Source organism: Camelus ferus, chromosome 3 (assembly GCF_009834535.1).
Source record: "Camelus ferus isolate YT-003-E chromosome 3, BCGSAC_Cfer_1.0, whole genome shotgun sequence".
Classification (NCBI taxonomy): domain Eukaryota; kingdom Metazoa; phylum Chordata; class Mammalia; order Artiodactyla; family Camelidae; genus Camelus; species Camelus ferus.
The window spans coordinates 44,802,208-44,829,946 of NC_045698.1; the positions used below are offsets into that span (position 1 = coordinate 44,802,208).

A 27,739-nucleotide genomic window follows, 5' to 3' on the forward strand; every position below is an offset into this window, starting at 1 on the left:
GTATAAAAATCAGAATGAAAAATAAAATGAATTAGGTTTTCTCATTTACTTATATAGACTGAAGAATGCATTCCAATGTACATTGAGCAGTTAGATGCGTTTGTCTCTTGACTAGACCACGAGGGTAGTATTTAGCTGTTGTCAAACCTGTGTTACCCAGCCCAGGATTGACTACTTTACATGATTTAATTAGTAATAAATAACAATCAGTATTCAGTGATCACTTAATTTTTGTTGGTCAACATGCTAAGAGCTTTACATGCACATCATATGTCATACTCATAAGAAACTCTAAGAGATAAATAATATTGTTCCCATCTTATGGAGGAAGAGCCCAAGGTTAAAAGGTCACTAGTACGTGCTCTTAGTGGTGTTAACTCAAGTCTTTTGAACTCCAAAGTCCTCTTAACAACTACTATTGCTTCCTTTCTGACAAATTTCACATTCTTATGTACTAGGGGGTTCATCTCTCACTGGATGTGAAGGAATAGGAACAAGGGATGCTCACCACAACTTGAGACTCATCTCTGAGCTGTAGTTAGTACATCTTTGATGACTGTCAGAGCCTGGGAAGACCTGGCTGTCTGGAGTATCTGATTATAAGCACAGTCATGGCCCAAATCCTTTGCAAGCGGTGGTGATGGAGTCACCCGGTGAATCCTGCTAGTGTGGGCGGAGGCCCAGCTCTAAAGTACCTGTGTCTAAGCGCTCATGAGAAATGGGGTTCTAGGGAAGAGTCTGTAATGAACAATTTCAAAATGTCAGTTGCTGGTTCTTGCCATTTTGGACTTAAAATTTTCCCCTGGGTACATCAGAGTATAGAGTAAATTGTTCTTTCTTTTTTCTTTTTTTTTAATATTGGAGGAGTTGTTTTTCTTTTGTTTTCACATAGTGCTCTTGTCAAGTTGCAACTGTCCTATTTCTCTCAAACTTCGCCTTTTTTTTAAACTTAGAGATGGCTCAGTTGGGAAACTATGACAGTGGAACAGCAGAAACACCGGAAACAGATGAATCAGTGAGTGCAAGTATCTTTCTTGATGAAATAGGATATTGGTTTTTTCTGTTTATTAGCATCTGTAGATTTTGGCTGTGTTAATTACTGTATTTGTTCAACAAATATTTACTGTGCTTCTATATGCAAGCATGTAATTTTAGCCCCTCTATTCAAAGAGAAACAAATTAATAAAAAGAAATCATGCACAAAAAATAAAAATGAGAAACTTGAATGAGGTTTATGAAGAAAAAGGGCCATGTCCTACTAGAATATAACATAAAGAGATTTACCTTCATCTTGCCAGTCCAGAAAGATCTCCCAGAAAACATCCTTCTTGATGAAATGTGATGTTGGTTTTTCTGTTTATTAGCATCAGGAGATTTTGGCTTTTACATAGTATTTTCTTTAAACATCATAATGCTATTTAAGAGCACATGCTTTATAACATAAAACTGTGGTCTCATTTGCATTCAGATGCAGAAAGCCAGTCGTGAAAGCATAGACTATCTCTTATCCTGGCTATTAAAAAAATAATCATAGACTGTTAAAAAAAAAAGATACAGTAAGAATTGGAACCAAATCTACTGTTTTTGAACAGAATAGGAAGGAAATATTTTAAATGAATTGGTCACTAAACTACTACTGATCCATCTTAAAGACAGAAATGTGTAAACTCAACTATATTTAATTAGAAAATGCATTGATTTGCTCAAGTGATGCATTTAAATGCAGGTACCCTCTGGTGAAGCTTTCCAACAGTAAGTACAACGCTTATCAAGCATATAACACAAAGGAAAGGGCACTTGAGTTGAGACGTGAGAAGTTACTAGGATGAAAAGGGGCAGAGGGAACATTCCAGGCCAAAGGGACATCATGTGACACAAGGGAGAGAGTGTGTCTGAGGGCTCAAAGTAGGGAGACCTGAGAGCTACAGCCTGGAGAGCCCAGGTGAACGCTGGACTCAGACCTCCCTGCTGTTCATCTTTGTTGAACGTTTTCTTTCAGAGAACAGTAGGAAGCTTCTGAGCTGTGGGGGAAATGTGTGTGTGTGTGGAGTAGGGAGGAGTGGACAGGGAGATGACCCGATCAGAATTACCGACTGGGAAAAAAAATCGCACACTGATTGCAGTGTAGGGAGCAGATGGGTGAGGGAGCAGGCAGCAGTGTCCATGGGGAAGCCTCTGAAAGGCTGCAGGAGCATCACAGGGGAGGGGTCCTGCATGCTGGTGCCATTGTCCCTCATGTGATCAGCAGAAGAGGAACCGAGATGGGCCAGCCCCCAACTCTTGGGGGTGGTCAGGAGAGAGGGGCAGCTGTGTAGCCTGGAGGCTAAAATACCCAGGCTCTGGAGTCAAACCTGACTTCACTTCTCACAAGCTGTGGGAATCTCTCTGTGCCTCAGTTTCCTCATCTGTAAGCTCGATAGAAAAGATTATCAAAGATTATATGAAACAGTCTGTAAAATGGTTAGGACAGCATCCCAAAGTAAATGCTAAGTAAATGATAACTGTTTTATGAGTTTTATCATAACTGTCATAATTGTGAATGTGCAGAAGCTGAAGTTCCTTTAAACTGGCAATTGAACGTAAGGTGTAAGGTCTCCCAGCCCCCAGGGGGAGAGTTTTTGGTGGAGGTCTAAGTGACTGAGGATCATCCGTGGGCATAGGTGAGGTCACTCGGGTGGGGAAGAGGTATTGAAACAAGGGAGCTGGGATGAGGTCTCACAGCCGAAGCTGTGGAGAGCAGTAGAGTGGGATGTTTGAACAAGTAAGTGGTCCCAGTCTTGGATTATGTTTTCTGAGGCAGGGCAATGGCAGGTGATGAGTAGGTCCAGGTCCTGTGGCCAGAGTCCAAGGGGGAATAGAGGAGGGAGATGGTTAGTTGAGTTCAGGAGGTCAAGAAGCCCACAGGCCAGGTTGTTGGGTGAGTTATGTGTGTAGATACTGAAGTCACCCAGGATGGTGAGAGAATGCAGGCATTGAGGAAGGTAGGAAGCTGAGTCTAAGTCTTCTAAAGGTAGGGGAACAAGGGATAGAAAGCAGATACCAGCACTGAGTCATGGGGTTTCTTCCAAAATTAGAGGAGAGGAATTCTGGTTTTTGCAGAGGGAGCAAAATGACTTAACGCCCACTCAGTGCTGAGATGCATGGGGCATGGGGTGTGAGAGAATTTATTGTTAAAAACAAAAAGCAAAAAAAAAAAACTTTGTTCTTGTCCTTTGAGCTAAACTTTTTTTTTTCCCCTAGTAAGGATAGACTTTATTTGAAAGGATTACTGCATGAGGGGAAAGGGACTGTTGCCATAGGGAACATGCAGGTCTGTAAAGAGTTAGGCAAAAAGTGGTTTTCTTTTACAAAGAGGGAGTAACAAAGCTAGAGAATCTTTTACTCTGAGCCCGGTCAGTTCTCAGGATGAGCTGAACTTTTTAAAGAGCTATCTTGTTGAAAATTGGTATCTTTTTGAAAATTAGAGTATGGGTGGGTGGAAGGAAGGAAGGGCTAGCTTGCTCTGCTCGGCTGCCCCGTTCATTGCCAACTACCTTTTCCAAATAGGAAAGGTTGCCCCAGGGATGAAATAGACATGGTCTGGCCAGGCACAGAGAAGTCATGCCATCCACCAGCCCATGCAGAGCCACTCCAGTCCGTTTTTTGCTGGTTGACTGAAACTAGAGTTAAGGTTTGGCATTTTGGACTTAGTCTTTTAAAGTTTTAAAATTTAGGATGAGGCTAAACTAAGTAGCTTACAGAGGTAAACTAAAATCAGGAATTTTCAAAAACTTGATGCCTCTCTCTCTTGGAAATGAGGTTCACTTAAATGAAACTGAGCCACTGTCATGAGGAGTAATTAATCAGCACTGCCTTGGAAATTTGATCTTTAAAGCTGTTCCCCAGGTTCCTTTGGCTGGAATTCTGCACTTCAGCATATGAAAACAACAGAGCATATAATTCAAATATTATTTATTTTGCTGCTAAAATCATTTTCTTGAATTCTCAGCTATTTTTTCACTTCTGTATTTTGTCTCCAAGAGCTCTAATGCTTCCCTGAAACTTCGAAGGAAACCTCGGGAAAGTGATTTTGAAACGATTAAATTGATTAGCAATGGAGCCTATGGGTGAGTAATTCAAGAAAACTCTCTATTGTATTTTAACACCCCTGAGAGATATATTCTTCCCATTTCCCTTTTGCCAAATAGATGTTGTTGGGGACTTTAGTTTTCAGATCACTGCTCCTTCATTGGTGGGTATAATGTGATGCCCAAATCATTCTTTATTGGTTACCCCATCAGAAAACATTCCAGGTGACCTGGGAGTTATTGAAGAGGGTTGGAGAAGACTTTATATAGTAAAAATTTCTAAAGAAAGGGAAAATTGTTATATATGGTGTGTTTATCTAGATACACACACACACATCTGAGATACAAATATAATATGTATCTCTGAATATATATAAATTCATATATAGCATTTCTACTCGAAAATTAGCTTAAGTATTTGTCCTGTCTGATCAGCAGTCAACCTTGTGAGAGAAGCACTTAAATAAGAAGGCTGGTTGAAAGTTTAAAGCAATACACTCCTTTTAGTCTGTGTATATTACACCAGGATTTTTTTTCAGTTGAACTCTATGCTGTAATCTGATCACATTAGTGGTGCCCCTTCCTTGATTTATTTTTACAGACAGATGATTTCCTTCTCATGGCGTAAGGTCAATACTGACAAGATCTTTCTCAGTTACTAATAGTTCGGGAGGGTAATTAATAAGCAACCTGTGTCCTGATCCATTTTAGACAACCCAGAACTCCAGTTTAATTAAGTATTAATCTCAATTCCATCTGTAGGTGGAGAGCAATAAACAATCCCGTAGACATTTATTGCCATTTATCACACACACGAGCAGATGAAATAGAAACCATTTTTGTTATGCCCCAGGGATGTCTCTTTTTACATTTTTTTTTCCGCCTCTCATATTTTCTGCACCATTAACTTAGTGAAGAACTTAAATATTTGTGAGTCCTTTCTATGCTTCACTGATTTGTTTTCAGGATTGTGTCAAATGGCATTTTTCCTGATGTGGCTTTTAAATGCTTTCTGATGTTTTATTTTTGCAATATTTTATTTCTTTCCAGGACCTCATTGGAACTTTTCTACCTGAGAAAATTGTTTTAGCGTGCAGCTGTTTGTGGCTTTGTTTGTTTATTATTGGTCCTTAGTTCTTTTAGTTCTGGAGATCATCTGAGGGTTTCTTCTTTGATTTAAGGGGTCTGTGGGCTTGAGCACGGCTCGATTTTATTAGCGGTAGAATTCTGGAAGAGGATTATCGGTGAAGCACCACTTCTGTCAAATTTGGGCATATATCTTAGCAGTATTTGGAGCTGTAATTGGTTGAGTAAACTCATTTGTAGTGCAATTAAACCACTGTATAGTAGATGAGGTATATCACACTTTGGGGAATGGTTGGGGATATACAAGAAGTTAAACAAGCTGTGAATCAGTAAACACCCAGGACGCAGGCCAAGTCATTAATGGGCTTACAAGCTGCCTGCAGGAGCCTCTGCAGATCAGCCAGAACTTTTTTTTTTTCCCTCTTTTGCTCTTCTCTGAGTTCATCTCTCATTACGTTTCTGACAAATTTCCTCTGCGTTTTAATTATTTTTAATTTAAAATTTGAATAGAGCTCCACTCATCAGCCCACCCATTCAGGATGCTGATAGTGGGCTTGTGTGAACTGGCTGAACAAACAGTCCCCTGTGGGTCCATGAATCGGGGCCGTTCAAGGCTTGCTTAGACACCGGTGTGACTGAGCCCACCACTCACATCAGTGACTCAGAGTGACAGCAGTTTTGTGACTTCTCAAAAATGGCTTACTCTGGGCACTAACCCTCTCATTAGAAAGAGCTGTAACCCGTCATGGTTCTCTCGACATCCTGCTCAGTGACAGTTCATGGTATAAAGCCAGTTTGCCGAGTTGATAAGCCCGTGATTTCCTGCTCTGTTTAACAGGTTCCAGAGCCCTGACTGGCAGTTTGACATCCCTTCATGCCAACTCAGCACTTTGTAGAAAGCAAATGCTTACCGTGTGCAAGGCGCCATGCTAGTTTCTTTATATGTGTGTCCTCTTCTCACAAGACCTCGTGATGTGTCAATATTATTTCCACTTGGGTGTGGGGAGAGAGAGGCTCAGATACTCTGACTCCAAGCAGAGCTCTTTTCTCCCTCACAATAGCGTTTAGAACTTTTTGGCATCTCAATTTTTCCATCCAGCACTTCCACCTGGATTTTTAAGTTACAATTTCGAAAGTCTTCGAAGTGAAAGAATAAAATTGACCTAAAATTTCTAAAAGAAAGAAAGCTCCATTTGAAAGGCACAGTGCTTCTTCACATTTCTTTCTAGCCTTGCTAGCGTGTTCTTCTCTTTTTAACCCTCCAAGGACAGGGTCATTTACCTGAGAGGGCAGGTGTGCAAGTCTGTGAGTCATTGGAGGCCCCTTCTTGCGCATGCCCTCCGCTGATAGCCTTTGCTCTCCACTTCCCCTACCACATGCACTCTCCTTCCCACGTGCAGGTTTGCTCGCAGGGATTCCTGTACGGGGATCTCAGATTCATGTATAATTTTATACACGTGAAACATTCACACTCCTGGTAAGACAGATTCATTCTGCTCTAGATCCTGCCAGCTTCCAATGCCATTTCTCCCCATCCCCCACCTCTGTTCTGCGTGGGTGGAGTGATGCTTGACTCAGCAGCAACCAGGGTCCCCAGTTGTGCCCGCTACCCCATGCATCACCTCCCACCCTTGAATTTCCTGTTTCACAAGGAGGTCAGTGTAGGAAAAGAGGGACGGAAGCAGCCTTTTCAAAGAAAGCAACCCTGGGGGCCAGAAAGTAGGGTTAAGGGATGAATCAGTTCCTTCTAGTTTTATGGCCATGGGAGGTTTGCAGCTCTGCTTAGCAGTGTTAGATGTCTGCTGGCAGGCTACTGTTTGTCTTTCTTTGTTTCTCATTTTCAGCCTCTCCCTCCCTCTCTCTCTCTCCCCCTTCTCTCTCTGCTGACTTAAGTAGATTTGGAACACCGACTTCCAGGAAGGGAAGGAAGGTATATGAGAGATACCACTTACAACTAAACAGATGTCAGCATTAGGATGATAGGAACAATATGCCCAAAGCAGTACAGAGATGTGAGAAAAAAACAACAGAAAACAAAACAAACAAAAACCCAGCGACAGGGAATTTTAATTAAGTCTAGTTGACTTTTGCCACTTGATCAAGATATGTATGTCCTGAGGCAATGATATCTCAAGCCACCTAAAGGATTAATTTCAGCTGGTTAGGTAAATTGCCCTAAGGATTACCTGATTATTTTAAGTAAATAGCAAGGGAGAGCAGAAAGTCAAGTCAAATTTTATGAACTGAAAATCTGAGACTTAAGATTGAAGAGCTTTTATACACGTTACCTAGTCTAGATACTGGTCAAATTGGGCATCTTTCTCTTTTTTTCTTTTTTTTTCTCTTTTTTTCTTTCATAGAGTCCTATACATCCCTGTTCTTTTTCCTTCATTTCTTGTTGTTCTGAAACACACTATGGAGCAGTTATTTATATAAGAAATTATGATGCGATGTGAAAAACCAAAATGGCAACCTATTAATAGTCAAAAACTGAAGTTCACAGTATTATACGTCTGGGGTACCCAGCACTAAACTTACTCAATATTAAATATTGAAGAAGAGATGGAAAGTGAGCTGTATTCCAGTTGAGTCTCAAGAATAGACAAGTGTTTATATGAAGATACTGTTTTTTTCTTTTAACATTTTCAGTTCCAAAGTTTATTTTGAAAAATAGTTTCTCTGTTTGAAAAATCTTCATGTCAATATCTACCAGTGACAAAGAGGAAGCCTCGTTATTTTCTGTGCTCCCTTTGACTCTCTGTCCTGCTGTCAGCTTCTGATTAGGAGAAGCTCAAGGGTTTTGAATCTTGATTTTATCCAATCAGTAATAGGAAATAGAAAAAAATTTTTAAAGTCTTTGTTCTGATTCAGAAAGAATGAACAGTTGTGAGAAGGGGTAAATTGAGAGTTCAAGATTTGCAGTCACTACTACGTATGAAACAGATAAACAGCAAGGTCCTACTGTGTAGCACAGGGAACTGTATTCAATATCTTGTAGTTACCTATAATGAAAAAATATGAAAAGGAATATATGTATGTACATGAATGACTGAAACATTATGCTGAACACCAGAAACTGACACAACACTGTAAACTTACTATACTTCAATTAAAAAAAGAAAAAGAAAGAATGAGTAGTTGGTTAATAAAAAAGTTGGTCAAAGTGGGAAATCACCAAAAAATATGTACTTTATTTTAATGTAACCTAAATATGTATATAAATTTACTAACCTTTTAATATAACACCTTTATAAGATAGCCAATATGAACCATACTCATTCATTCCTCAGTATCCGACAGGCATTGGTTCCAGGACCCCTCCTCAGATACCAGAATCCACAGATACTCAAGTCCCTTGTATAAAATGGCATCCTCTCGGACACTGTAAATCATCTCTAGATTACTTATAATACCTAATACAACGTAAATGATAGGTAAATAGTTGCCAGTGTGGCAAATTCAAGTGTTACATTGTGGAATTTTATGGATTTTTTTTTTTTTTTTTTTACATTTTCAATCCTCAATTGAATCTGATGATGCAGAAACCATGGATTTGGATGGCCGCCTGTCCTACATTGTTTGTGTTTTCCACTTTTAGCTTCTTTAAAGGTGAAGCAAGAACTTGAAGCAATCTAAATGCAAGAATCTTGATTTTTATTATTTTCTCAACTTTCAGAAATCTCACTCATACTAAAGCAATAGGAATTTTATTTAGTAACTCACGTTTATCAGTCCTTTCCCAAGCATTCTTTTCAGTTCTTTTATGAGCAACACTGCTTTCTATTTTCACACTCATGTTTCATCAGTTTAAATATTTGTTTAAATAAGTCAGTCATGATTTCAAGCCTATCCAGAAGAACAGGTGTGAAAGTAAAGCCAGCTGGTGGGAGCCCAAGTGTTTGGGCATCCTGCTGAGAGAGGACCACTAGCCCATGCAGGAAGCAGTGGGGGCCCAGCCAGCCAGCTCCCTTGTCAGTTTGCTGTATAGTGGGATATGTGGAGTGTGGTTAAGACAACTTTTCACTATATAGGGAAGGAAGAGCTAGAAAACCAAATAAATGAGAAGAGAGAAAAAGGAGTAAAGCAAAAAAAAAGAATGTTTAAACAGAGACCCCAAGAATGTGTGATCTAATGACTGAAGGGAAAAGATGGATACAGTGAGAAGACAAAGATGTACACACTTAAAGAAAGATGAATTCCTGGTTGAACACTTCAGAGGAAAACATGCATTTTGATTCAGCTGAGATTGAATATACTTAAGATCTATGGAAGTGCATCACCCTGACATGCTGGTTCCGCAGGAATTTAGGGTGTCCTAGTCCCCCTTGCTTTCCTTTTTCAGGAGCAGTGAATATCACTAGCCAGCATGCATTTCAGACAACCCCTTGTTTAGGAGGCAGACCCTTGGATGCACTTTGCTATGATTGATTGCTTTTTAGGTAAATTATTACTTAGTTGGTCATTGCGTTTGTTGCAGGACAGCCTCGTGTAACCTGTTACACACTTCTACTTGATGGCTCTTTAGGTAGATTGTTAATTATTTGAGCATTGCCTAACCTGAGAGTTCAAACCTGTCCTCCCTCAATAATGAGACAAGTGAGGAGTAACTTATGAGAAAAGGAGCCCCTCCAAGACATTTTCCTTGTTGTTCATCATTTCCAGGTAGAGTTTGAAGGATCCTCCTTCTAATTACCTCTTTTCTCTCATCATTTGAGGCTTCAGGGTGTCAATTGTCTTTACTGAGACAGAACTGGTTCTATTTGGGTGAGGCTTTCGGCAGAAATTCCATGTAACCTGTTCATTTTACAGTAAAGTTGCCAGACACCTCAGCCTGGGTCAGATCGATCAGAAATGCAGTGACTTTGGACCCCCTTTTTGGTTGGGAAATGCATTTCCTGTTGAAGTAGGCAGAGGTGTAACTCAGTCACGCTGAGGTGCGCAGGGAGGAAACCGGCTCCGTGTTGAAGGGAGGGCAGCCTCACATGACCTAATACATACTTACTTATCTGGAAAGTTCATGGGAAGTAAACTACTCTCAGGCAGGTTGGAAATCAACTCTGGTCCCTTTTGGCAGATCCCATGGGTGTCATAGAATATTATTGCTTTAGTCATTTGAGAAAAAATGCCTAACGTATCCAATGCCGGAAAGACCGCGCTCAGGATATGTATGTTCTTTCGTTGTTTCGTGTTCTAACTTATGTACTGGATTTTGTTTTGTTTATGGGAAAACTGACAGCAAGAGCTAGCTGTTGGAAAATAGCTCAGTCTGGAGACTGTCCATTTCCTCTTCCTGGGCAGTATAGATGAATTTGATGCCTTATCTGTGACCCATAACCTTTATTGAAAGAATTAAAAAAAAAAAAAAGAAATCAATCTAGCGAAAGGACTTTGGCCTGGAACGGGATGTTTGTAGCTCCCAGCATAGTTTGTAAGAGTTGAATCCCGGCAGCCACATGAACTTAAAAAAAAAAATGGATGATGGCATGGTTTATGGTACCCAGAAGCATCCCCTCTTCCTGTGAACCCCAACTCTCGTGCTCCTTTTCAGGGCAGTCTACTTTGTTCGGCATAAGGAATCGCGGCAGAGGTTTGCCATGAAGAAGATTAATAAACAGAATCTCATCCTCCGAAACCAGATCCAGCAGGCCTTTGTGGAGCGGGATATCCTGACTTTTGCAGAAAACCCTTTTGTCGTCAGCATGTATTGCTCCTTTGAGACGAGGCGCCACCTGTGCATGGTCATGGAGTATGTGGAGGGTGAGTCAGTCTCGGACATGGAGAACGTCACACCTGGGCCCAGAAACCACTGGCCCCTCTGTGTGGCTGACGCTTTCTGTGTTTGTGCCCCTCCGTGGTTGTATCCACGCAGGAACTGAGGCCAGGCAGTGAGATGGCTGTATTCCCAGTCATTATCTTCTGATAATTGCTTGTAAAGTGCCAGCTCTACTATAACAAAGGGAAAATGAGAGCTATTTGGAAAAAGGTTGTTTTCCCTTTTTAATAGCTTTTCATCCTAAGTACCTTCTCTCAATTAAAGTTAGAATATGGGTGATGGCACTTTCCTACTTATTTTTATCATATACCATAAAAACATTCATTATAATGGATCTTCTTAAAGAATGCATTCACAACATTGTAAACTGACTATACTTCAATTTAAAAAAAGAAATTTATATTAAAATCAAATAAAAACAGAAACAAAACAAAAGAATGTATTCAAATATATCCTTTTTGGTATGTGGTACAAAATTAAAAATGAGCTAGGAGAAAGGTACATTTAAGAAAATCTAACTTTTTTTACTTTTGAGGGTTTGTGGTTTACCTTTTGACTGCTCCAAGTAATCTTATTTCCATCAATTTTACATTAAATTTTTGAATGTTTCAGTGGTCATGACTTGTGGACATAAACAATGTTAATAAAATGAATAGGTAAGTAAGGGCCAGAACAATTTCCAAAGCATCTAATTTAAGCTCTTGTAAATGTTTGCACAGAATCCCAAAACTTTGTATCTTGAAGAAACATGAAATACTGTTTTCATTTTGCAGATGAATGAACTGAAATCCAAGAAAGGGGAAGCATTACTGGACATTTAGTGGTAGATACAAGACAAAACAGCTTTCCTGATGTCCACCCGTTGGTCTTTTTACCACACCAATACTTTATTAATTTTTGTCTTGGTTATGCTAACAACGATAATTGACATTTATCACATGTTTAGTATGTGTTGGCAACATCCTGCATTCTTTACATAGAGTACCTCACAATGAAAGCAATGACACTGTTCGTATCCTGATATTACAGATGAAAGAACCAAGCCTAGTTTGCCTAAGCTGTCCCCACCTGTCAGAGTCAGAGCTGAGATTTGAACTCAGGCAGCCTGATTCCAGAATCCAGGTTTTCAAATGATTTATTTTAAATTGTTACCATATTCCTAAAACACATCAGTTCTTCAAATTTCAGTTCCACTTCAGGCCACATCTGCTCCCTTATTAGTATGGCTTCTTAAATAAAAATCTGTATTTTCTCCACACCACTTCTTAATTAGAAATATGGTTACCTAACACAGTTTCCACTTATGAACGTGGTACACAGTGTGTGTGGGTGGAGGCCGGTCTGCTTTGAAATGCTGCAGTCTAAACCGGTGGTCTTTAATCCTAGGTCATAGGACACCTGCTAAATCTTTTCCTTGTGTTCTGTAGGGGGCGACTGTGCTACCTTAATGAAGAACATGGGTCCTCTTCCTGTTGACATGGCCAGGATGTACTTCGCTGAGACGGTCCTGGCCTTGGAATATCTACATAATTATGGAATTGTACATAGGGATTTGAAACCAGACAAGTATGTACACTGATGAAACATATGCCTTTTTCCCATACAGTGCAGAAAGTTTTCTTATGTCTATAAAAGTGTTTTCTTTTAATGCTGCTTTGTACATTTTAATGTTCCCTCATAATGTTCCCAAGTGAGTCATTTTTAACAGTATATATGGTTATTTTTGTATAATCTTTTTAAAGGCTGTAATGTTGATAACGATAGCTTTTAAGAGACAAGAGAAAAAGTTTATAAAGCCAGGGTTAGTTAATTTTTTAAAAGTTTTTTTTATTATGTAAACTTTTGAATAGTTGCACAGAATTCTGCGTTGTTCTCTGGACAGTTTCTGCATTTGGAATCATCCTTAGATAATCCTTTTCTACTCCAAGATGACGTACTTGATATTCTTTCCTATTTTATTCACAAATTAATTATTATTTAATTTTTAATCTATGTGGAGTTCATTTTGGTGTCTAATTTGAGATACAGATAGGCGCCTTTTCCCCAAATGACTAGCCATTCATCTTGATACCACTTATTAAATGTTTCACACTTTCTCTACTAATTTGAGACACCTCTAGAAGTATTACATATGTAAGTATGGAAAGATTTTAAGTGTGCTGAACATTTTATGATAAAATTGTCTCATGTTCATTCAGAAAATTTGAGAAATACAAAAAAAGAAAAACTTCATTCACAACATGATCAAACAAAGACAGCTGTGAGAATTTGGGCTGAGAGCCTTCCAATTGCTTTATTTCTTTTGACTCCTCTACTTCAATTTTTCTATCAAGTAAAATTATTTTCTACTTAAAGTGAAAAAAGTTTAAACTATAAATTCATAAAGCTGTCACTTGCGAATTCTTTGCACGTATAAAAAAATGTAGGTTTTGTACTTAATGAGTAGAAACTTAAATTCGAGCCAGAAGTTGAAATCTGAAACAATGCTACCTTTTTCTTCCAAGTTCTTTATCTCGTGTCTCATTTGAATCACAGATTGGTTGCTTATCTTGATTGCCGATGTGTGACATAGGATTATTGGTAGCCCTTTCTCTGCTATTTTCTTATTGTGAAAATGGAAAGGTGGCAAGAGTTCCATGCGTGAATTTTTCGGAGAGCTTCAAGGCATGAATGATGCTGTGCGCCTGTTCCAAGGAAGATGTGCTGGGCCTGGTCTCCGGCCCTCCCTGTGAATTACACTCAGCCTCCAGATACATATATTTTACATCTTTGTGTGACTTCGTCTCTTTGCAGGCTGTTTTTTACTCTTTTATTTATTTATTCTGTAATGGAGGTACTAAGGATTGAACCTAGGACCTCATGCCTGCTAAGCATGCGCTCTACCACTGAGCTTTACCCTCCCCGTCCCCGCCCCACACAGGCTGGGTTTTGTAATCAGATTGGTATCTGTGTGCTAAATGCTCTTACAAATTGACAGTGGGAGGGAGAAAAGTAAAAACAAAAAATGAGCTTCCAAGTGAGTGCTGTAAAATGTGTCCTTCTGCTCTGTAGTTTGCTGGTCACCTCCATGGGGCACATAAAGCTGACCGACTTCGGATTATCCAAGGTGGGCCTAATGAGCATGACTACAAATCTTTACGAGGGTCATATTGAGAAGGATGCTCGAGAGTTCCTGGACAAACAGGTAAGCTTGCGCACTCTTCAGTTCTAGAGAGAAATACAAAGTACAGTGTTGTTGGTGAAATTCAGAATCGACTCTCGTAGGCCAGCTTCGCGTTAGCACTGGGGATGTAGATGTCTGTATAAGCCTTACGTTTAATAAAGTGCAAATTGCTTCCATTTTTCTCCCTGGGCCTCTTTGAAGTGTCCATCCCTCCACATTCCTCCCACAACATTATGGGCTATTAGTAAGATGAACGATCTAATTGTACACCAGTGAGGGTGTGAGAGAGACAAATGGAAAACTGTTTTTGTAAGGAATTCAGGAGTCTCACTAGAGTCCTCATGAAACTCACGATGCGTCGTACAATCACGAGTGCTCAGATCCGAGCCATGGCCCATTTCCCTTTAAGCATGCCTCATTACCGTGCCCACAATCTGTTCATTGTACAGTTACTTAAGGTGAACGCATCTCAGCTGTCATGCTTTTATGCAGTAACCAGGATGTGAATATATTTTGGTCATAGAAATACTAAAACTCTCTCTGATGAGGATGGTAATATTAAATTTGAAGATCTCAAATGTTTTTAATATTGTAAGTAAAAACCACTCAAAAGGGTCAAACCCTTACTTGGAAATTAGACATTACACACAGTTTAACGTTAGAGCAGCATTTTAAACTTTGCTCTTTTTGGCATTTAAGTAATTCAGTGCCTTTGGTATTATAGATGCTGACTTAGAATTGCTGTTCTTCAGTTCTTTGTCCATGTGGTTCCATGTGGTTGAGCAGGTGCACTCTGGGTGAAATAATTGATATTTAACCATCTTGCTCATTTGAATGCATGTCTAATATTCCAATTATTCTAATATTGCAATCATCTTTCAGGTCTGTGGCACACCTGAATACATTGCACCAGAAGTGATTCTGAGGCAGGGCTATGGGAAGCCGGTGGACTGGTGGGCCATGGGGATTATCCTCTATGAATTTCTGGTTGGATGCGTGCCATTCTTTGGGGACACTCCCGAAGAGCTATTTGGACAAGTCATCAGTGGTAAATATTCAGGAGTTATCTTTAAGCCACTGTTGGGGAGAAGCTATTTCATATAATTCTGTGGAGTATCGCTGTTTTGACTACTAAAATGTTAACCTTTATCAAACGGTGTAGCCAGCAGATTAAAAGAACTCACTCATCATAGCACATAACTGACTTTCACATTCTCAGGAGAGCAATTTGTGTTGGAAATTGATCTGAGGAAGTTTTGTTAACACGGAATTTGGAAATGTACTAGCAATGGAACCGATTTTTATGGTGTGCTTTTTCTGCAAAAGAAATTGGTGTGGGATTTGCAAATGATTTCCCTGCTGTCCAGTCTTCCTTTCCTTAATAGGAATGTTGCACCAGGGAAGAAAAGGTTAATGTGGGTAACATTTACATAAATGGGGAAAAATGGCTAATGGCACAATGAAGAAATTAACAAAAGTGTAATAAACCCTAAAACAAATGTCTACCAAATAATAAATAATGAGAATGGGGAGGAAGCAAATTTAATCCACAGATTGTTAATGATTTCATTGGTAGTTGTTACAGTGTAATGTTATTTCTTAACAGCTGTTCATCTTTCATCTAAATTCAATAACCTTTAGATGTTAACCTGCGAGCTGACCCTAACTATTGTTATGCAGCTTGTGGCAAAACTAAATGATAATTAAATAGGCTCTGTTACTACCCTACCTGCTGTTTTTGTAAATTTCCCCAAAGCAGAGATCAGAAAGGCCTCTCTTCCTCAAAGGTGGTCAGTCATCACTCACATCTTTATCACTCACCTCTGGTCCATTCTGGCCTGTGCTTACACGGTCCCACAGTGGACACACCGGGACAATTCCTTCTGGTATCAGGAGCCCCTTAATCACAGCGTTATTTTCCATTGTTGACTTTGCAAGCCAGGCATATTTGTAAACTTTAACACAGTAGATTTGTGAGTTGCCTGCAGTGTATAACCTTTTTATACAATATCTGAGCTGTTTATGGATTTATAAGTAGGCTGTTTTCTGATATACTGAGTCCTGAATGGCAAGAGGAATCAACTGTTTAATTAACACAAGCAGCAAATGCTGGCTTTGTTCTTGATGCCTTACGGCTCAGATGCATATTCATGTTTTATTTTCCAAATCAGATTTAAAGTGCAGCAGAGGAGCTAGAGGCAGGCACACAGAGACACAACTCATGTTTTTATTGCATTTCCATGCACACAAGCATACACACCTATCTTCAGGCAAACTCTTGTAGAATGTAGAGCACATTCTAATATTTATGACAGATTTTAAATACTCTCATTGCTACAATTCCTCTGGATTTTTTTTTTCTCCTTTAGTCTTAGCATTTTGACCTTTCCTTTGTCTCTGGAAATCATTACTTTTACAAAACTAATTTTTTGCTGCTTGGACCAGAAGAACTCTATGGCTGTGGCCAGATTCTCAATTGAGGATGGTAGTAGGAGAGAAAATTGGACTCTCGGATGATTCCTGGATGGAATGACCACCTAAAATGCAGGTGTTTAGCGTTTTTACTACATTGAGTCCTCTCAATACCTAGAGGACCAATTTGTAGTGAGCCAGTTCTGCCAAAGGAGAATGAACCCAAAAGGCAAGTGAGAGATCCCACTGCTCACTGAAATATTCTCTCTGAATGTGGAAAGCTCTGCTATTCATGTCTCATACAACAGGCCTAGGAATCAACTGAAGATCTTATTTAAATGCAGATTCTGATTCAGTAGGTCTGGGGTGGGGCCTGAAATTCTGCATCTAGCAAACTCCCTGGTGCTGTCCATGCTGCTGGGACCCGGACCACCATTTGAGCAATAAGAGTATAAACTACTTTTCTTCCTTCTAGATGAGATCAACTGGCCTGAAAAGGATGAGGCACCACCACCCGATGCCCAGGATCTGATCACCTTGCTTCTCAGGCAGAATCCGCTGGAGAGACTGGGAACAGGTTAGAGCACATGTTTTAATTTTGCTAAAATGCAAGAAATACTGTCTTTGTGGAGCACTCAGAGGGTTTTGTTTTTGTTCTGCTTTTTGCATGGGAAACATCTGTTGGTTGATGTAGAATGTGGCTACAATACATTATAGCAAAAATATTTTGAATTTTTTTTTTCTGATTCAGAGAAGTGTGTATACTAGGAGGGTTGGTGACTGTTGTTTGTCTCTGTGCTTTGCTCTTGTTTTTTGCAAAGAAGAAATTATTCTTAATTTATCTCGATAAATAAAATTTCTCTGAAAGAAAACCTCAAGGGCACACGTAAGTCTTCTGTCTTAAAAAGCATGACTCTTAAAACTTTGATACAGAGGATTAGAAATGTGGAAGATTTTTTATTGTTGTTGTTTCGGATTTTAAATGTGTGTGTGTGTGTGTGTGTGTGTGTGTGTAGACTGATTTGATCTAGCACGTTACTGTCTATAGGCTTTGAAACGGCTTATCAGTACTTGAACTAAGTCCTAGAAATGAGCGCCTCGGGTAGAGCTGTGCTTTCCCATCAAGGCGATCAGCGCTGTGGACCAAGGAAGAGGATTAAAAAACACTGACTTTCAAGATGAAAAAGATGGTAGATTTATTTCTTGCTGATTGTTTTTCCTGACTGTTCTGCTACTAGTCTTTTGTTTCTCACCAGTTCTTTTTCCTTTTCTTCCTTATATTCCAAATAGACAGACTTAAGAGATCCCAATAAAGCATTCTAGCCAACCCCAGTATATGAATTTATCTAGACGAGACTAAATATTAAATATAAACACACATTACGTATATACACATAATATACACACATGCACACTGTATCCATAATTGTCATCAGTGAAAATTGCCGTTGTTGGGTTGTTTACTCTAAACTGTTTCATTCTACCCCATTTGACTAGAAAGATCCGAAACTACTGGAAAGATAATTCTCTCACCTATTTTTTCTAAAACAAAAGTCATTTGCAGCAGCTCCAAATACATGTCTTATATTGTTCTCAACATTAGGCCACAGCTTCCCCAGTTGGAGGGCTCTGTTCTTGTTAAAGTATGGAATGCTGTGCTATTAGAGTTTATGATAATGCAGTAAAACCCGTGGGCCCAATTTTTGTTTTGTAAATATTGATTGAAATACAGAAATACTGTACATTCACATATCGTCTCTGGCTGCCTCCATGCTGCACTGGTGGAGTTGTGTAGTCATGACCAACTGCATGGCCTAAAATACTCTGGCTCTTTACAGAAAAACCTGAAGCATCCTGTATTAGAGGATGCAAGAAGTTTTTAAAATCAGGACTCGGGAAAATTGCTTCGAGTGGAGCTTTGTACTAGAGCACCATGTGCTTTTTCGCCTTTTTCGGTGGATGAGTGGGCCTTTAACTAGGAAAGGCAGTCCAAGGGAAGGTAATGGCCTAAGCTCTGGATAGTGGCCTGAGTTTAGATCCAGCCGTGTGACCATGAGCAGGTTATTTCCCTTTCTGCGTCTCACTTCCTCATCTGTAAAATGGAGCTGATAATAGTAGCACCGCAGCACAGGATTATTGTGAAGGTAAAGATGGTCAGCTCTGGCTCCGACAGCCAGGCGTGCCGCTGCTGCTGGTGCTGCCATGTTTATTTTCCTGCGTGTGTAACCTCCGGCTTTCCTCTTCGGACAGAGGAGACTTAGAAAGGGTGGTGGTGCCCCCACCTTTGAGCAGATGGAGCTCTTTCTGTTTCTTCCCACTTGATTTGGTTTTCCTTCTGTCTGAAGTGACTAGCACACTTGTTATTTCCCACCGTCTGTGACTTGCAGTCAGACTTGCTTTAGTTCAAGAGAGATGAGTAGCTGTCCGAGAAAAAGTGTTCGGGCTCTGTGTGGGGCAGAGTTTTGAGGAGTGATTTTGCTCACTGGAGTCAAAGAAGCAGTGAGAAACAGTGGCACTGTAAGACTGTCCTGCAACAATACAAATATCTGTTTATATATCCTCCCCAGCTGTCCCAACGTGCGGTCCTAAGGTGCGACTACAAGTGATATGTCAATACATCCCTTCTGAGTCCCAGTCAGAGTTCATGTGTCAGTTTGGAGAGTTTTCTCACTTAATATTCTGCCCATTTCCCCCCTCTGTGAATATGTGGACTCTTGATTCACTCAACAAGACAGGGCTGTGATGGTGGTCAGCACATCCAGGTTTATCTATTACATGCTGCAAGTTATCTCTGCACATTTCCTCCTTGACTGCTGCTTTCAGTCTTTTCAGGGTTTGACAGTTTGAGAAACAAATTTAGCAGAAGCTCAAAAGAGACATTTAAAAGACCCTGCCCCAGCTCTTAGCATTGTCACGGAATGCTTGGCAAACAGGCAGGTCCAACGTGACAGGTCCCAGTAGGGCCCGGAGAATGAGGCTATGAATCCCACAGGCCTGCCATGCTGCTTGCAATGGCAGCGTTTTGGATTTAATGCATATTTAGCGGGCGAAATAATGCACCGTGAAAATGTGCAAGTGCACATTTGCCCGAGAGACTAGAGAGGCTGAGAAAAGGAGTGTGAAGAACATAATGGATGTTTAAGAAACTTCTATGAAAGGAGAGAAAAATTCAAGGGGAAACATTAGTGCCAAAGCAACTTGCAATTTGGGAACTTGTTGTACTTGAACTTGACCTTTGAACCTGTAGTGCATTAAGTGGCAGCCAGGCTCATTGGACTTCAGAGCAGCTCACACGTGACTGACTCCCACCCACGAACCAGCTGGATGCTGAGTCCTTTGTTCTTTGCCCAGAGTCTCAGTTTCCTAATCTATGAAAATGAACACATTACATACCTGGTGGGATTATTGTGCAGACCCGTTCATGAAGGTATCTAGTACATAAACCTCGTATATAATAGGAGCTCAAGAAATAGTCACTTTCCTTTCCCTTCCCTTCCTGGTGAATTCTTCCAGTGAGAGCTGGCATTTGCAGGAGTTCCTGTGTCTGATGATTTGTATTTGGCTCATAAAGCCGTCATCTATGCTATATCAAAGTTTGGCCCAGAGGTAATTTTTCCCCAGTGTGTCCCTTTGATTCTTTCATTCCCCATCTTTCCAAAAGTGCGTGAGAAACAGGAGTGATAAGCAACTGCTTCTCAGTGGGGCACAAAGGCCAAAGGGTGAGAACTGTGAGCTGGGACAGCAGTGGGCTGTGACTCCTTGGGGAGGACCCATTTGTCATTCTTCACAGACATGGAGCGATGCTCTCACCAGTGAGGGTTCTGAAGGTTGGCAGGTCGGGGAGTGAAAACTCAGACCCTCTGGGTATGATCTGGAAGTGCCTTTTGAGCCTTTGAGTCTGGAGAACAGTGCTTTTCTGGGTAGAGTTCAGTGACCTGGCAGTGCCAGCTGTCATTTGGTGTGGCCCCATGAGTGGCAGCTGAAGTGACAGTCATCGTCACTCAGGTATAGTGTGAGGTATAGTGTGTGGTGGGCCACTACATAGAGCCTAACTCTTCGGACCTCAGTGTCGCTGGCACAGTGAGGAAATTGGATAGATAAATGTATAAGCCCTTCTAGCTCCTCCAGGAAAAGGTCACTAGAAGAAAATATGTTTGGGGCTGTTGGTTGGGGTGGACAAGAACCAGGATGCACGGAGGACCAGGGCTGGGCTGTGCAGAGGGTGCTCAGAAATTGGCTATTTGGCTCAGGTGCCCATGATGAGCAGTTGTGAATCCATTTGCAGGATGATACAGGAGAGGTGGCATGGTAGAATGCCTCCCTCTTGTGTGGCGGGTGGCACTGTGGCACTGAGGATGGACCTGGCTGTTTTTAGACCTCAGCCTCAGCCCTTCTAATCCTTACTCACTGGATGATCTTGGTCCAGTGTACTTTACTGATTATTTTTATTTTCCCCATCCAGAAATGAAGTTGATAATGCCTACTTTGTGGGGTACTTTCAATGGCTTATCTAAGGGAAGCAAGTCGGCTTTAGCATCTCGTGCTATGCTTGTCAAAGTTGGCCCTCAGGTCACAGCCACCAGCACTATTGCTGTTGGGATCACCGACAGGCTTGAGTATTGTGCTGTAAACATGGAGACAGCCTGGGCTGGAATTCCACGTAAAGATTCTAATCAAACGCCTTGTAAAGAACCCATTCTCCCTTTTGAGGAATGATTTTCCCACCTTGCTTTTTTCTCTCCGTTCCACTATTTTCAGAACCCCGGGTTCCCCTGGCTGAGTTTGGAGCTCCCGCAAGCCTGCACCTTGTGCAGTGCCCCGGGGGACAGAACCACATCTTTGAACCAACCAGACGGCTCCCCTACCCCAAGACCCAAGCCCATTTTTCATTCAGCTTGCGTTTCTCTTCCTATTCCTTTTGAACCCCACTGAGGACAAGATGAGAAGCCTGGGTGACAACTGCATTAAAGAGGCATTTGCATCACACTTAGAGGGCTGTCGCCTGGTGGAGAGGGTGATTAGATGGCAGTACTAGTCTGGAGAGAAATCTCTCCTCCTGGTATTGTTTCAGGATTGATTCTTCCTCATCTCCTCCACCAACAGCATGTGTGTTGGCAGCAGGGCAGGTGTCTGATTCTCACTAGGATTTTATCATGTGTACATCTTCTTCTGTTTACATGGGAGATAGTACAGTATTTTGATGGGGTCTGCTCTTAAAAATCTCCCTTTAAAATCATGAACTGAATTAAAAAACATTATTTCACTGAATTGTGCTATCAGGCTCACTTGGCCAAAAGAAGCCTAAAACTTCGGGATTGTGATTGATTTTCATCACGTGCATTACACATTTTTCAAACAAGTTTGCCAGTTTCTTACTTAAGAATCTGTAATCCACAGAATCTGATTCCTACCCATGTTAACGAGGAATCCAATAAAATGGAATGGTAACCATTATATACTATTTAGGACAAATTTATCTTTATAAAAACTTTACCTCCCTAGGAAATATTGCTGTGAACACATTTTGCACCTTGTTAGAATTTCCTTGGGTTTGTCATGAGCAAGTCTACTTTGGGCCAGTGTATGTCCATGTCCCCAGGTTCAGCATAACCTGATTTTAAGGGGCCACATCATTAACCTTTGAAAAATAGGGAAGTCGTGGAAAAATTAACAAAGAAAAACTGTGCCATAGCAACTGCTATTAGCAAAATCATACCTCCTGCTGATAAATTACGGGAAAATTTTTGGAGGTTTTGCTTGTAGGATGAAGAAGATCCATGATTTCTTTACTTCTCTCATGATAGAACTTTTTTGGGGGTAGGGTGGCGGGGAGATTGTTCTTAAAAACTGATGCTTACCTTTGCTTGGAGGATAATTTAACTTTTCCCTCTGTCCTTCCCCTCCACTCCCTACCCCAAGGTGGTGCATATGAAGTCAAACAGCATCGATTCTTCCGTTCTTTAGACTGGAACAGTTTGCTGAGACAGAAGGCAGAATTCATTCCCCAGCTGGAATCCGAAGATGACACAAGTTATTTTGATAGTACGTGTATTATCTGACAGAAAACATTATTTGGCCTTTACTTTGTAGAAGATCAGTTCTACTTTTGTTTTGTTTTGCTTTGTTTGGAGGTACAGGGGATTGAACCCAAGACCTCGTGCATGCTAAGTACGCGTTCTACCACTGAGCTGTACCCTCCCCAGCTCTACTTTTAAAAGAAACTTCCAATCTTGAACCCACAAGTTCTGAAACATAATGTTGCTTTGATATAGAAACTCATAATTAAAATATCTAAATTAAAAGCTGAAATTCTGAGTAATTGGAACTGTTCCCAAACATTTCCCTGCAGCTCGATCAGAGAAGTACCATCATATGGAGACTGAGGAAGAAGATGATACAAATGACGAAGACTTTAATGTGGAAATAAGGCAGTTTTCCTCATGCTCACACAGGTTTTCAAAAGTAAGTGGACTGTGGTATAGACACAGAGGGTCTCTAGGAGAGTCTCTCACTGGGCTGATAGTTGGTGCCTTAAACAGCTGCACAGGATTATAAAAACCACCTATGGTGTGTGGGGGGTTGGGGTCTCCTATACTTAAATTTCCCTTTTGTTTGGGAAAAATGGCCTGACCCCATCATCTTGATAATCCAGAGTCCCTACCCCGTTGCGGGGGTCTGTTCCTCTGTTTCACTCTCCATAGATTGACATCTTTCTTCTTGGAGGCACAGACTAACACTCGTAGTCATTCTTCGGAATGCGTGATCCTTCCTGTGTGCCGATCTTGCCCTGCTGCCCTGGTCCAGCTCAGCGCCAGGCTGTGGAGGCATCCTCCCGTTTCTTTCATCTTATAATGAAGGATGTTGAGGTTATTGTGTGCAGAGCCCTCTCCTAGTATCCCACGGAATACAACACAAAGGAGAAGGCTCAGTCCCTGACATAAGCCCAGACACTTGGGAACAGTTGACCGTGGAATGAAAAAGCCTCATAACCAGTGATAGAAAACGTAAGTTGTATTAAAGAGGCAGTAAGAAGTCAAGCGAGAATTTTGGAAATGGTACAAGATAAAATCGATGCTGGAGAAAGACACTTCTTAGCTGGTAGTGGTGAGAATTAAAAGACAAACAAAACAAAGACAACTGATAGTCCTGATGGGGTGGGGTCCTAGGGAAATGGAAATGAACCTAGAGGACACCCTGCCTTCCCTTTGCTATTTTCAGTAGCAATGTGTTTTCTGTTGCCATGGCATTTTGCATTGTTATCGTGCAGCTTTTCTATAGCATTGAATGTTTTAAAGTGTTCCGTACCTTTCTAAGTGACTACCCGGAGTGCACCTGCAAATTGGCCGCACTGCCCTCCCTTTTTATAGGAAGGACAAAGGGAGGTAGGGATTTCCCTGGAGGGGTTGTACAGGTCTGTCCCCAGAGCCAGGGCAGAAGCTTTGATAACACTGAGTGCAGGCTTTCCCAGTACCTGCTTCCCGGCCCATCAAAGCCAGCCACGAAGCTGTTCCTTCCCGCTGTCCCCTGTTCTTAAGTCTCCTTCCTCCCAATCCCTGTAGAGCGTAGGAGGTTTAAGGGCCATTCCCATGAAGCAACAGGTGGCTGGGTTGGGCAGTGATGAGTGCTTCCTGGGCAGGGCTCTAAGCTCCCTATTTTACCTTCCATCCCTTTCGGAAATCCCAGTACCAACCTATGCAGCCACCTGTCTGTATATGTGATTTATAAGCCAAACAAATACCTCTGACTTAACCAAATGTGTACTCTCCCCCTACACATCTTGAAAGAGGTAATTTATTATTCTCTTCACCCTCAGTTGCAATGCATTTTTCTCCTTCTCGCCTCTGACTGGTGGCCATTAAAATTTTTCCCTGTGATTTTCTTTTTCTGATTGACTTCATGGTTAAAAAGTAATCTAATGTGTGCATCGATCCCAGGCCCAGAAACCCCAGCGCATCTATGGATATTATTTGCAGATACAAAGTCCATAGTGAGATATGGCGAGTGGGTGATGCATTCATAGCTGCCCATGCCAAAGGAAAACAGTTAGACTTGAGAACTCTCCTCAGAATTCAAGTAAACAGTGTTGGAAAGTACCTCCTGAATACGTGGTCCCAGTTCAAACTTGAGTCATACTCTCAGGTTTTCCTCCCAGGATTTTTTTTTTTTTTTTTCTGTCAAACCGTTCCAAGAAGATATTAATCAGCACTGACTTCTTGCCTTGCAGGTTTTCAGCAGTATAGATCAGGTGACTCAGAATTCAGGAGAAGAGAAGGAAGATCCCGGAGACAAAACCAAAAGCACGACTTTGCCATCCACGGAAATGTTAAGCTGGAGTTCAGAGTATTCTGAAATGTATGTGAAATGCCTGTTAAGAAGTACGATATGCAGCAGCTACCAGAGCAGTGGTTCTTAAACGTGGGTGTGCATCCGGGTCACCTGGAGGGCCTGTACCAGCAGAGCGCGGGGCCCATTCCCTGAGTCTCTGACCCAGGAGATCTGGGATGCAGGCTAAGAAGGTGCATTTCTAACAGGTTCCCAGGAGATGCTGATGCTGCCAGTCTGGGTACCACACTTTAAGAATCACTGCCCTCAATGTGTCTTGGTTCGGCTCTCTCAGTTCCATTTTTATCTGGTTTCTTTCTTCCCAAATTCACCTTGAACACAGTTTCCTAGTATGTATAGATTAATGACTATGTTTTTTTGTTTGTTTGTTTTTGTGGGTTTTTTAAAATATAAAAAATAATCTACATTTTCTTCCCACAGCTTTCACCCAAGCTGATCCAACCTTTAGTCTTTAAAGTAGGAAGGAGAGGAGCAAGTTTTTCCTCATTTTCTGCCATTATTCTAAACAGGAGTTTCTCTCCAAAAGAGATCTTAGGATTTCAAGTGAAGGCTAGATGAAAGGCTTTTAGAAATGTCATGAAGGAAGTGAAGTTACTGAGTTTGCTTTAAGCATAGAAGCCCTAAACCTATGTATTTCATTTAAAGGGGTTTATACAGCTGCAGTAAGTTAGCTCCAAAAGTGATTTTGCCGAAATATCTTTAACACTACAGATCAAAGAGAAATAAACAATAAAAAGCAGGTGACTTAGAAAGAGTTGAGCATAAGAAATTTCAAAACTCAAGATCCTATCTTAAGCTACTACTCCAAAAACTCCCCTTAGAGATCCCAGTAACTAGAGGAGCTTCTCCTTTATCTGTGTCTTGAGGAAGAGAAGACAATGCCTGAGATGTTTTTGGTTTTTATTAAGGCAACAGCTATCCACATCCAATTCTTCGGATACTGAAAGCAACAGACATAAACTTGGGTCTGGCCTGCTTCCCAAACTGGCTATTTCAGCAGAGGCAGAACAAGAAGAGGCTGCTCCCCACCCCAGAGAGCTGCATGAACAGCCAGAAAAGCCAGCCCTCCCTCCTGCGGAGGGTGGTCAGGAGGAGCCCGAGGTCACCACCCCCGCCAGCACCATCAGCAGCTCCACCCTGTCAGGTAAGCCCCTGAGCGTGGCGCCTGCCATCCAGGCATCACCCAGCACATTGAGAGGGGACTGCTGGTGCCCGGAGACCCAGCCAGGCAGTGATGATGGCGTTTTGTGCTACTCCACTCCCTCCGCGGCCCCACTTCTTAGGCTTGGGTGATGAGCTCCTCAGAACTGAGATCAGATGTCCCAGACCACTCCACAGTGTCTGGCCATACATCAGATCATTCTTGTTTCATCTGAAGCCTTCACTTCTGCAGCTGGTTTTCGATGGGTCCTTTGACGGCCATTAGGGAAGCACGTTCTCTGTCATGGGTGCAAAGGCATGTCTTGTGGCACTGCTTCTGGCTCAAAGTTTGTAAGCAAGTTTATCAGTCACATGGTCAAAATTACCCTCCATCGTGTCTTAAAGCATCACCCATAAGGTACAGTGTAAGCTAGTGTACCCTGTAGTGTTGGAGCAGGTGGTTATTTCTTTGAAGGAGTTGGTTTTTGTTAGGGACCATGCCGTACCCCATACCTGTAGCGTTTCCAAACTAGACCCTCATCAGTGCAGCAGGATGCTCATGCTGTGAGGTTCGCAGTGGCCTTCCATGCATCTAAGACGGAGAAGGGAGAGGGGAGTCAGAAATGCTAAACACCGCATCTTAGGTGCCTGTGCAACAACTCCACTGTACACAGGTTACCTTTGCAGCCTCTGGGTAACTGGCGCAGACTCTGCTGAGATATCTTTGGCTGTATGGGAGGCAGACCAGGGGCCTGGACTTTCCCTATGAGAGCATTGTATGATGTCACTTTTGTGTGAAGTAAGCCTTCCTGAGAACAAGAACAGTGTCTTCACAGGCTTAATGAATCATGAATACTTGCTGGTCCTTAATCATAGAGGTGTCCTCATTAGATGATCGAACTTGCACTTCCCCCAGAGCAAGTCCTGGAAGTGCATTTAAAATATTACTTGGTTTGTAAAAATTTCATGCACAGCATATCCTTCTGTAGAGCAATGTGTATTTATGCTCCTAAAAAACAAAACATGGATATGGCTTAAGGTTGCTGTAATAAATGTTTTCATTAAGCCACATCCAGCATGCTATATTGATAACCATGAATGAGTCCAAGATTTTTTGTGAACATGTCTTTAACTAACTGAATATTCATAGTGTAATTGTTTTGTTTTGTTTTGAGTCATTTCAAGAAAACAAATTTTACAGGCTGGATTTATTTCAGCCTCACTGAGAAGTTTGGTTCTGTGGAGCTTCACATGGGCTTATCACTGATCGTGGGGAAAAATGATTTTGTGTTTTTTCCTTCTCTCTTTTCACCTCTATTCTGTTTCCACGTAGAATAATTCCACTTGTCTTAACTCTGTAGAGCCAAGAGAATAGCAATGAGGAAGTAGTGTGGTGGGGAGGGTATAGCTCAGTGGTAGAGCACATGCTTAGCATGCAGGAGGTCCTGGGATCAATCCCCAGTACCGCCATTAAAAAATAGCAATAATAATGCGCTGTAATGGAAAACAACCTAAAATATATATATGTGTGTATATATACATATAACTGAGTTGCTTTGCTGTACACCTGGAACTAACATTGTAAATTGACTACACTTTGATAAAAAGTAAGAATTTTTTAATAACAGTAATAATAAATAAATAATAAATAAATAAAATAAACCTAATTAGGTCTCCCCTTCAAAAAATAAATGATAAATATTATATTTTTTTAAAAAGTAGTGGAGAAACAAGCTAGTATTCTAAGATTCCTAA

At 41.2% G+C, this 27,739-nt stretch overlaps 1 protein-coding gene across 19 annotated transcripts in view; it reads left to right on the forward strand.

The window, feature by feature from the left end:
* MAST4 (microtubule associated serine/threonine kinase family member 4) overlaps positions 1 to 27,739 on the forward strand; it is a 516,475-nt gene that overhangs the window by 463,432 nt on the left and 25,304 nt on the right. For all 19 annotated transcript variants that reach the window (XR_004317247.1, XR_004317246.1, XM_032473373.1 and 16 more), the window contains 11 exons: positions 954 to 1,015; positions 4,021 to 4,106; positions 10,702 to 10,910; positions 12,354 to 12,492; positions 13,978 to 14,110; positions 14,972 to 15,137; positions 16,977 to 17,078; positions 22,421 to 22,543; positions 22,851 to 22,963; positions 24,726 to 24,853; positions 25,753 to 25,988. Coding sequence is in view for 17 of the 19 variants with exons in the window: in XM_032473373.1 (XP_032329264.1) it covers positions 954 to 1,015; positions 4,021 to 4,106; positions 10,702 to 10,910; positions 12,354 to 12,492; positions 13,978 to 14,110; positions 14,972 to 15,137; positions 16,977 to 17,078; positions 22,421 to 22,543; positions 22,851 to 22,963; positions 24,726 to 24,853; positions 25,753 to 25,988 (1,497 nt within the window). In the remaining 2 variants the exon portion in view is untranslated. The remainder of the gene's footprint in view (positions 1 to 953; positions 1,016 to 4,020; positions 4,107 to 10,701; positions 10,911 to 12,353; positions 12,493 to 13,977; positions 14,111 to 14,971; positions 15,138 to 16,976; positions 17,079 to 22,420; positions 22,544 to 22,850; positions 22,964 to 24,725; positions 24,854 to 25,752; positions 25,989 to 27,739) is intronic.